The following is an 11355-nucleotide window of genomic DNA, read 5'->3' on the forward strand; positions in this document are numbered from 1 at the left end:
AGTTCTTCCATGACCTAGCTCACACTTAAATCATAAAATTATCAACTTTCAACTCTATTATAATGTAAGAGAATAGTTCCTGTAGTCATGCAATTTCAAAGATGTATTTTTGTATCAGCAAGCTCGCTTGAGAAGAAATGCCTTTCAATTAGCAAATGATTTTTTACAAGTTGCATGAAGATGCTCTCAGTTATTTATAATTATCAGAAACAACCTAAAGGTCCAAAAATATAGAAATATGGTTAAAAATTACGAAACTCAACAGACTACTCAATTATTTAAATTATTAATTGTGCAAACTATGTTGCATGACAAAACACCAATGGGAGAAAAGCAAAACAAAACTGTCATCACAAATATTTATATTATATGGATAAAGACAAAATGAAGGTGGGGGAAATAAAAAATAATGAGTTTGTTAGGCTTGGCTGGACAACGACCAGCCCCCCTCCTTTTTTAATTCTGCCATGCTGTTACCTATGCAAAAAACATTTTAGAGTATCTAAGGAAGCAATCTTTTTAAAAGATACAATTGAGCTTTGATGTGAAAAGTCCACTGCAAGAACAACTTGGTAAAATAGACCTACTAATTAATCGATGTTTCACTGCACTGTGCATCTCATAGAACCATGAAATCAAGACCGGATTCAAGCAAATGATGGCTGTCCACCTAATCCTGAGTTCTAATCCTGGGAGTCTATGAGAATTTCCCCTCTCTACCTTTCTTTTTCAACCTTAGTTCTTACATTCAAATATGAGAAAGACGCATTTTTACAACAAAATTTTAGTGATGTGAAAACCTGATGTTTTTTTCCCTATGTTTATTTAGTTTCCACATCATTGCTGGGTGACAAAATGCCAAACACACTAATTTCCGAGGAAGAATTTCTCACATTTCCTTTAACTTAGGTTATATACACACATTGCTTTGGATGCTTACCCTACGATTCCCTTACTTTCAAGTAATTTAAAATAAGAACAAAAATTTCTGCAGAAAGCAAGTTCCATTATACTCTCCTCATGATAAAGCTTTCCTTTGTAAAACTTATAAAGATCAGAGTCATAAGCCACTCAAGTATATTTTTAAAACCACATAGATACACATAGTATCAGACATAGATACATAGATACATACACACAAAGAAATGAACCTTAATATACTGGTATTGAAGGACAGAAAAGACATTTGTGGACATATACATAAATAACATGCACTTTGTGTGTATTTGAAAACACACATGAGAAATTAATGACTGCAGTTACCTTCCTTTTGGAAAGGTGAGGGGGTGGGAAGAGCAGAGATGACAGCAGGGATGAGAGGGACACTCTGTACCGTACATCTGTTTAAGCTTTCATTTTTAAACTATTACCTATTTTAGCAAACGAGGGGTTCTCTTCCCCCTTCCTGAATCGCCTGGCTTCTGCATCCTGTTCCACATCCTGCACGCACGCATGCACACATAATCACCCAGAAGTAATTTGCAGCAGGTATACTTTCGCTTTCTTTGCCAAAGGACTTTCTCCGGATCTTAAAAAAGCGAACCTGTACTCTTAGCACCCACACGACCAGCACAGATGCCACCTGTCTTTGCAGGATGCCAGGACCCTGTGTCACACCCACAGCCCCCATCACACTGTGAACCATCCCAGTGTAGAGGGCCTGCTATGTGCCAGGTGCTGTTCCAGCGCATGGGACACAAAGGTAAGTAGGAGGAAGGACCTGCCTTCCTGGAGCTCCCAGCCTCAAGGAGAGGAAGAAAAGACAGAAGAGGAAGCAGGTCATTTCCAAATGAAATGGTATATGTAATGGCAAAAGTACAATCTACCTAATCCACCACATTGTGCTTCAACTATTTTTTCCTTTCTCTTCCCACATCTCTCAAAGGTGAGAGCTTCTGGCATAGGAACGGGGTCCACAGTGATCTTTGCCTCCCCATGCCAAGCATGGTACCCACATGATCTGAACTTCATAAATGTCTCCCGCAGACTGATGAAAAGGTATTTCAAGAAACAAATTCATATATATCTTTATGTTTCAGAATGACCATTGGTATACACATCAGCAATCAACCTAGACCTCTTAGAATTTCAGGACCAAAACAAATATCTTTAACCTGAGAAGCCCTGTGATCTTCTAGTCCTTAACATGCAGTCTTGGCTTTGCTTCCATAAAGGGGGAAAATTATGAAGGCTAAGCCTATCTGTTTCTTTTCCTGGAAACCAATGCACTCTTGCTAGTAGGACTGAAAACTTTTCACCCACCAACTTAAAATTCCAATCATGGTTAGTATATTAGCAATTTCTTGCAATTTTCAGAAAAACAGTCATTCTCAATTTGACACAGTTTTTCCAATATTAATTTAAAGACTTCTTACACTTCAAATCTTGGACTTCTAGGTAAGGAAAATAATAGTCTCCCTTTGCCCTGTTCTCTATCCCTAAACAAATGATAGAAATGAATTACAAGCATAACATGAAGCATTGCCGCAATTAATCAACGCAGAACCCAAGGGAGGAACTGTTTCTATTTTTAAATGTACTGTTGCTTTAAGGAAAAACCCGGTGGAGAAATATGAGACCAAGCTGCATAATGAAAATCAAAATGCACTGGTGTCTCCATCCTTGCAAAGACAGTAATCCTAGCCTGCAAGCATCACTGCTATGTTGACTCCTCCCAGTTTGTCTATAAACTCAATGACAGGTACCCATGCAGATTCGCAAAGAAAGGGCCCATCCACTACTCAAAGAATCGTTCTCTGTCAGGAGGACAGAACAAGAGCACACCCATGTTTCAATGCTATTCTTATAGCTCCAGATAAGGGGATACAAACAGATGGATAAATCCACATGTCACCCTTCAAATCATTACTTAAAAGATTCTGATTAGTAACTGCAGTGGTGGCCTTAAAAATGATCAGCTGATTATTTAGCATTTCTAACCAACTGTCTACAGTTATAATTCCTATCCAAATTCCACAAAATAAAATCTGTTTCTATCCACAAATGACAAAGCTTCATTTCATCAAACAGTAGCTAACAGTAGCACTCCTTATGGTTAAGAGTGACAAGGAGCAGGTGCCAAACCAGCAAGGAAAACAGAGGCCACCGCGACATAAGAGAATTTAACATTCTACCTGTTTCCTAGACTGCTTTGAAGAATCTGAGCTGGCAGAATTTTTTTCTGAAACAATATAAAAATATTCAGTTTGGAGGGAAAAAATGTTGACGATGCGGGCCTCTAACTTAATATGTAAATATTTTAATTAACTCAATGAGTTTTTACTTACTGTTACCATGAAATATACAACGACATTGCTATAAATTATCTAAAATACTATAAATATTGTAAATGTACCTAAAAATATTATCCAAGAATACATCCATTACTGAAAAGTATTTAACACATTTTAAATACAACTTAGTTATTTACAATCACCCTAACAATCTGCTATAGGAAGCAGAATGTTTGTACACTGGATAAAAACTCTAGCCTCAGCAAAAAAGGAAAGAATACTCAATCTTACCTCCTGATAATTTCTCCCCCCAAGTTTAGCAAAACTATGCCTGAGCACCACACGATGACAGAATGAAGGCAGTTGCTTCCTTTAGCAATAAAGTAACAAACCTACTTCAGGGTCTCTCTTCAGTGAAAAAAATCTCTGAAGAGCAAAAAAATCACTCAATTGTATCACATCAATCAACAGGTGACTTTTAGAAAAATGAACTCATGTCTCAGAGGAATTAATTTTGTCAAATCTCGCCGGTTTCTCTTTCCTATTTTTACAAGCTACTGCATTGCTATACTGAACGAATTCCAACCGTTTTCTTCTTAGGGGCTTACCAGAAAAATGCCAAATATTCAAATTATTTTAGGGCATTTTCCCATACTGCTGCGTGGAATAGAGCAGAATTAATAAGGATCCAACAGTTACCACTTTTCAAATGCAAATATGTTGCCATCTAGTAAATGCAGCCCCCTCTTAAACATCCCCACCCCATGCCTACTCGGCTCTGGTCAGTACTTTTGTTCCCTTGAAAATCAAAATTCGGGCATTACAGGCAGGCTTTATCTCAACCCAGCACCAACAAAAAAATAGATTTTAAATGGTCTAGGCCTGAGCCTGCTTCGTACCAAACGTTTTGCTTTATTGTGGGAGTGTTCCCTCCCACCCTTCATTTTAACACACAAAGTTCCTCAACAATTCTGCCAAATAAAGCAAACAGTACTGTGGTGGAAAGAACCAAGGGCACTGGGTTCCACGAACCAAGCCTTGGGGTGGTCACTTGCCCGCCTCAGGCCTCAGTTTTCTCATCTGTAAAATGTGGGCGTTGCATTAATCATTTCTAGGGTCCCATCTGGTCCCACTCTCACTCTCCGGGTGCCTCGAAGCCGGCCGGGGACACAGCGGACTGGTCCTGGCTCTGCCCGGGGTGCCCTGCCTGATGCCGCTCTAGATGGGAGGGGACAAGGGGGGAGGAGACAAGAGGGGGAGACAGAGGGAGGAGAGAGAGGAACTTGGACTTGCAACAGCTTCAGACAGGAGCGTGCGACAAACTTGAAGCCGTCCTCTTAACAATAGGAAAGAGCACTCCCATTTTCCTGGCTCAAACTTGCAGGAGACGCCGGGGCGGGATCCTCCTGCCCGCCCTCTCGGTACCCGCTTTACCTTTCTCCCTGTTTGGTGTTAGAAGGAGGAGGGTGCAGGACCGTTTGATTCCCTTCCATCTCCACCACGCACTTGGTGTTCAGTTCCAGTTCTGAAAGCAAAAGGGAAAACGAACGCTGCAAAGTCCAGCATCCGTGCCCGCAGCCCGCCTCGGCGCGCCGCGCCGCGCCGCGCCGGGCTCTCCCCGGAGGCGGCAGAGCCGGGAGCCCGGAACCGGCGCGCCGGGTCCGCGCGGCCGGTGCGGGCGCCGGCTTCGCTCGGGCCCCGCCAGCCCCGCGGCCCCGCAGTTTCCAAAGTTGCCCCCGCCCTCGGCCCGACCACAAACGAAAACGAGCGGAAAGCTCCTCACCTCGTCGGTTCAGGGGCCGGACCCGGACGGCAACTTTTACCTTGGTATCCGACATGTTGGCGGCACCCGCTCGGCTCGAGGCGGCCCCTCACTGGCCGCGCCGCCGCCGCAGCCGCAGCCGCAGCCGGGCGCCCCCCGAGCGCGGCCGCCGCCGCCGCTCCGCCGTGTGCTCCGAGAGGCAGCGCCGAGGCGCGCGGGCCATCCCGGGGGAGCGCGACGCGGGGCACGGCCGCGGCCCGGGGAGGGGCGGGCGGGCGCGCGGGGCGGGGCGCGGCGGCGGCGGCGGCGGCGGGCGGGGAGGAGGCCGCGCAGCCCCGGCCCAGGCGCCGCTCTAGCCGCGCCGGCCCAGACGAGCGCAGAGCGCCGCGGCCCCTCGCGGCCGCCCCGGGCCCGGCCGCGCCGCCATCTTCCGCGCCTCGCGGCGCCCGCGCCCCGGCGGCTCCGGGAGGCCCGGGCCGGCCGAGCGCGGCGCCCACCGGAGCGCGGCGGGGGCGGGTGCGTGGACGGTGGGGAACGGCGAGCGGCGCGGAGCTCGGGACCGCAGGCACCCGGCGCGGGGCGCCTGGATTCCCCGGGCCGGCCTGTCCCTGCGCCGGCGGGGACCCCACGGGCACCGCCTTGAGCCGCAGTCACCTTCTGCGGCCGGTGTCACCCGCAGACCCAGAGCCCTTGGGCGTGCCGGGTGGGCAGGCCTTGCCCACGGAATTAAATACGCCTCAGCCGAAATGCCAGCACGCCGCCCCCTCCGCCCGCCCCACACCGAGCGCGGCGGTATTTCCACATCCTTGTGGTGAACCGAGGCTAGAAATCAGTCTGTGCATCTACCACCGAAAGAGTGTGTGTTCGCAAATACTGCTCTCGCTTCCTTCCCTGCCTTTGCACTTCTCTTGCGGGAGAGATGTCAAGTAGGCTGGGAGGGTCATTAACTCTTACAGAAGAATTTAATAGCAGTGGATTCTGTCGTCCTGCCGAAGGCCGACCTCGCTGCCGGGGCGGAACTGGGTGAATCTGATTTATTCTGTGTCGTTCAACAAGTGCTTATTGGGCGCTTACTGTGTGCGAGGCATTTTGAAGCGTACAAAAATCTAAAATCCCGAGTTTAGGTCTGGGGAAGTCTTTACAGTTTGCTTAAATGTGGAAACTCAATCATCCATAAGTTCACTGAAGTTGTATTGGGGGCCAACTGTGTGCAAGGTGCTGTGGAGGACACACGAAAACCTGAATCAGGTTGTGCATCCTGTCCTACAGACGCACACTCTGTGACGGGGAAAGTAGCACAGAGCCAGGTACGACGCTAGACAGTGTGGCAGATGGCAATTCTGTCTCCAACAGGTGCCCAGTTCTGGGCTTGACTCTCCCGCCTCCACTCTTCTTTTTTCACACTCTCTTCCCCCAATTCTCTGTCAGATCATGAAAGCCTTCAATGCCTAAGAAATTTGAACTTTATTCTAAAGGCAATGGGAACTGAATGGAGGCTTTGGTTTGGGGGACTGACGTGTTCAGAGCCTTCCGAGGAATGACTCATAAATGACCATCCAGAAGGCTGCTGCAGTCTTCTTGATAAGAGGCGATGATGGCCAGAACAAAGCCAATGGCCACGCAGATGGAACACAAAGAGCAGAGGCAGGACTTACTGTGGACAGCAGAGTGAGAGGACTTAGCAGCCACCGGGATGTGAGAATGGAAGGTTGCAAGGGATGGAGGACAGGGTCTGGGAGGATGCTGGCCTGTAACACACCATAAATAGATAAGAAAAGGTCCTAAGGTGAGAGGGCTATCATTAATTTGGTGTTGCTGGTTAAATAAACAGTTTACTTGGGCTTTTTGCTGAGTGGTCTTTCTGCTTTGCACCTTTCCTACCTCTCCAACTTTAAAGCCCAGATTAGCCCTCCCCTCTTCGTAGAGGGATTTGCTAAAAGTCTCTTCTTCGAGACCGTGTTTGCCTTAACTCATTTGAAATTACATCTTTTTAGAGTGGGAAAGTCCTTTGGGGGTCTTCTGGACCCTTCTACAACCTCCCCCAAAGTGGTCATCCCTCTGTTTGAGTATGTTTGCTGGCAGAGTGCTCACCACGGGGGACTCTGTTCTCAAGTTCTACAGTTGGAGAAGAGCTCCTTGAGGAATCAGATTTGCCTCCCTGTGAATTCCAACCGTCGATATCAGCGCTGCCTCTCAGAACTTCCCCACGCCGAGTCAAACTCCTCTTGTGCATGACAGCCCTTCAGACACTTGAGGATGGCTCTCCCGCTCTCCTGAAGACCTCTGTTCCACAGAATATGCTGTCCCAGTTCCTGTGGTTGTATAACACATCCTCCCCCAAATTAGCAGCTTTAAACAATTTGAGAAAGGCTCATCTGGGCAATTCTGGCTCTGGCTCTGGCTCTGTCACGAGATTGCAGGCAGATGGTAACTGGAGCTGGACCTGTGGGGAGCAGGGCAGAGGGGAACAGCTGGAGCAGGACAGGCATTTCTTTTCCTCTAGGCAGTTTCAAGATTGCTCCTGTGATCCTTCTGCGCAGGTGGCTTTGAGCTTCCTTACTGCATCGTGGCTAGGTTCCTAGAGTGAGCATTTCCAGAGTACTTGTGGACTCTCTGTTGGCTTTTATGACCTTACCTGAGAAGTCCTGTAGTGTCACTCCTGCTGTAGTCTCACAAACCCTCCCGAATCCCAGGGGAGGACTGTAGTCCCTTCATCTCAATGGGGGAAATGTCAGAGTTAATCTTTTAAGAAGATCATGTCGGGTGGGAGATATTTGTTGCAGCCCTTTTTGGAAAATACAATTTGCCACATCATGCGTTCTCTCACTTATCCTGGCCATCCTTCTCTGAAAGAATTTTATAATATAGGAATCTGATGGGCTGTATTTGAATCTTGAATCACATGTAGCCTGGAATAAGTTTTTAACCCTCTTGCCCCACCCCACCCCCAGTCTCCAGCTGGTTCCTGAGTAAATGGGGACTCTGAACTCCGAGCCCACAGGACACAGAAGACACATTTTTTGAGTGAATGCGCAACATACAATGTTCCACTTTTTCTGAGAACTACTGTTTCCTCTCCCCACCAACTCCTACCCTTGGGCTCCCGGGCCTGAGCTACCATATACCATAACCCCACATTCCTGGTATAGCCAGTGGACCCCAAGGGTCCTGCCACAAGCTGAATCTCTCAGATTCTTCCCCCTGGAAATCTGGGCTTGGGATTCAGAGGGTGGTGACTGAGGGTGAGACCCTTGGAATCAAACTCTCTGGTTTGAATCCCTGAACCTTCCCTTTCTGAGCAAAAAATAATCTGTATTAACTATTCTGGGCCTCAATTTACTTATTTGTGAAATAGGATGCTGGTGACTGATGATAGAAAAAGGACCCACTGCATAGGGTTGTTATGAGGATAGAATGAGTTATTACCTGCAGAATTCGCACTCACAGCACTGTGAGTGGAAGCTGGCACCTCCCTGAGGTCAACCGGAGGGCTGGGGAGGGGCTGTATTCTTCACAGTCACAGGGAGGCCCAGAACCCTGCTCTGAAGTAGAATTAAGAAGCCGCTGAGCAGGACACTTAAGGAAGTGAGAGCTGTTTGGGTTTGGTTTCTGAAAGTTTCTGAAAACCTTCCAGGTTCTCCTGCTAGGCTCTAGCAAGGCTGAACTCCATTCCTGCTGCTAGATTATGTCTACAGTGAGGATAGAATTAAGCTGGAAAAAGTGCCAGTGTGACTGAGAAGACAAAAAGAAGCTCAAAGAACAGTAGTGATGGTATTTTGTCAGCATGAAGAACGTCAACAAATGACGCAAAATATTGCCGACAGTGCTCTTCATCCACAAGTCCGTTCAGCAGGGGAGTGCGTAGAGCTGGACACACAGACGGTGGGCACCGCGAAGACTGACCGGCAGCACGGTGCGAGGAGTGAAAGCGTGCACTTTGGGGTCATGCAATCCCGGTTCAAATCCCAGCTCTGCCACGTCTGTGGTAGCCCCTCAGATGTGCAGATTACCCTCTCCAGGCCACAAAGGGAACCTGTTGTCCTGCCACGACTGGTTCTTCAGGCTGACCTGCTATGAAGGGGTGGGGTGGGGGCCTTCCCAGGGCCCTTGCATAGAAAGAAGTTCCCAAAGGGTGGGAGGGGAGCTTGTGGGAACCCGAATCTCAGACATTTGACAAGCAGAAATCCAAGGGGTTATCCATCTAAGAAGTAGCCATAGACTGGAGACCAAGGATTTTAACTGATTGGATTTCTTAAGAAGAATCTGGAACTTTCTAATGCACCCAGGCTTGGTTTTCTTCTTCTCTCTAATTGAAGTGAACAGTTAAAAAAAAATGCTAATAAAGGGACGGACGTGCTTTTTTTCCAGCGGCAGCTAGGGGAATGCTGGGAGCTAGACAGCGTCCCACTCTGGAGTCAGCCTGAGGAAGGAGAAGCCCAGGGAGTAGCGAGGCAGCTTGTTGGGGTCATGGGCCCCTGGCTGCGTAGCAGTGAGGGCTCATCAGAGAGCTGGCCTAGACAGAGAAGAGCCTGGAGTGGTCCCGGGAGTGGTCCTGGGAGACGGACGGGCTGGTGGGGCTTCCCTGATAGCACAGCCTAGCCTGGACGTTCTTTTCAACCATCTCTACAATCCCCCAAAGACCAGAGTAACCAATTAATACATCTGCTGTACCCCCCAGTCACTAGATGCCCCCCAGTCTGTGCATTTTACATGTGTGCACTTCTCTACCAAAAGCTTGTTAATAGGGCTTTATGTTAGAAACCAGAAATGCCATGGGTTCTGAAGAACTGGCAGACACCTAATAACAAACATCCCAGGGACTCTGGAATCATCCGATTTCAAGCTCATTCAGCCAGAAGGGGGCTGCCAGGCTGATGCAAAAACTGCTAATGGTTTAAGTCTATAATGGATCAAAGAGTAATGATGGAGCAGGCAAATACTTAAGAGGCTTTCTATAAACCTACTCTAACAACTGTCTCTATCAGCCTAGACTAAGTTATGCCATGGTGACCCAACATCCTCCAAATCTCACTGGCTTACAAAAACAAGGCTTTCTACCTCCCTCATGTGACTTGTCCATCACAGCCTGGTTATGACTCTGCTCTTACCATGGTCACTTTGAGTCTCTGGCCAATGAAACAGCCCCTAGCTGGGACGATGCCAGTTTTGAGGCAGAAGGAAAGGAAAAGATGGCAGACCACACAATGGCTCTTCAAGCTTTTGCTCAGAGATGGTGCCTATCACTTCTCAATTTTCATTGGACAAAGCAAATCACATGGTCAAGCCTAACCTGATGGGGCAGGGAAGAGTAATTCTCCCCTAAGGAGGGTGTGATGTTGTCATATAATAAGGAATGTATGTGCACCCAACTTTACACTGAAAAAACACACACATAAATGAACACCTCCATTCATGCACTATCTCCTGCATTTCAGATTATTAAACCCAGGAAGGATTCCCAGAATGTTGATTACCAGATAAGAATGTATTTATACCTGTGACAAATTGCTTCCAAAAAGAGATGAATAAAAATGTATTGCCATCAACATAAAAGTATGGCCATTCCAATGCACCTTTTGTGTTATCATTTTCTATCAAATAAAAGATGCCAAATGATTTTTTTAAAACAGAAATACATATTTTGCTGTTCATTGTGGTTCCTGGCTCACACTTCCTAAAACTCTTATAATTACCTAAGTGATTAGAGCCTGGGAGCATCATTCATGATAATATTTGGTTTTTTATCCTTCATTCCTGAAATAGCTCCAGAGCATTAAAGAGGAAAGGAGGTGATTTTGGGAAAGATAACCACAGGATGAGGTCTGGTTGCCAGGGAAACTAACCACGTGATTAGGAGGTTGGAACTGAAAGCTCACCCTCCCTACCCCCACCCTTACCTCAGGGGAGGGGAGAGGGGCTTGAGATTGAATCAAACACCAATGATCAATGGTTTAATCAACCATGCCAACACAATGAAGCCTCCATTTAAAACAAGAAAAAAAAGGATGGGTTTGGGGACACCTCCAGGTTGATGAACACATGGAGGTGCTGGGAGAGTGATGTACCTGCAGAAAGCCCCGTGCCATTTCCCATACACCTTGCCTGTGTGTCTCTTCCATCCGGCTGTTCCTGAGTTGTACCCTTTTATAATCAACCAGGAATATAATAAGTAAACTGTTTTCTAAGTTCTGTGAGCTGTTCCAGCAAATTATCGAACAGAGGAGGGAGTCACAGGACCATGCAGGATGACCTGACTTGCTGTTGGTGTCTGAAGTGGGAAGGGGGGCAGTCTTGTGGGACTGAGCCCTTAACCTGTGGTATCTTGTTATCTCCAGGTGGATAGTGTTTGAATTGAGTTAA

At 47.2% G+C, this 11355-nt stretch overlaps 1 protein-coding gene across 1 annotated transcript in view; it reads right to left on the reverse strand.

Moving 5' to 3' along the window:
• The window catches only part of KIF13A (kinesin family member 13A), a 174076-nt gene extending 168836 nt beyond the window's left edge, over positions 1 to 5240 (reverse strand). The window contains 2 exon segments of the mRNA XM_074348138.1: positions 4668 to 4758; positions 5017 to 5240. Of these exon segments, the coding sequence (XP_074204239.1) occupies positions 4668 to 4758; positions 5017 to 5071 (146 nt within the window). The 5' untranslated portion in view covers positions 5072 to 5240.
• Between the last annotated feature and the right edge of the window lie 6115 nt (positions 5241 to 11355).

The sequence above is a fragment of the Camelus bactrianus genome, chromosome 20, assembly GCF_048773025.1.
Source record: "Camelus bactrianus isolate YW-2024 breed Bactrian camel chromosome 20, ASM4877302v1, whole genome shotgun sequence".
NCBI lineage: Eukaryota > Metazoa > Chordata > Mammalia > Artiodactyla > Camelidae > Camelus > Camelus bactrianus.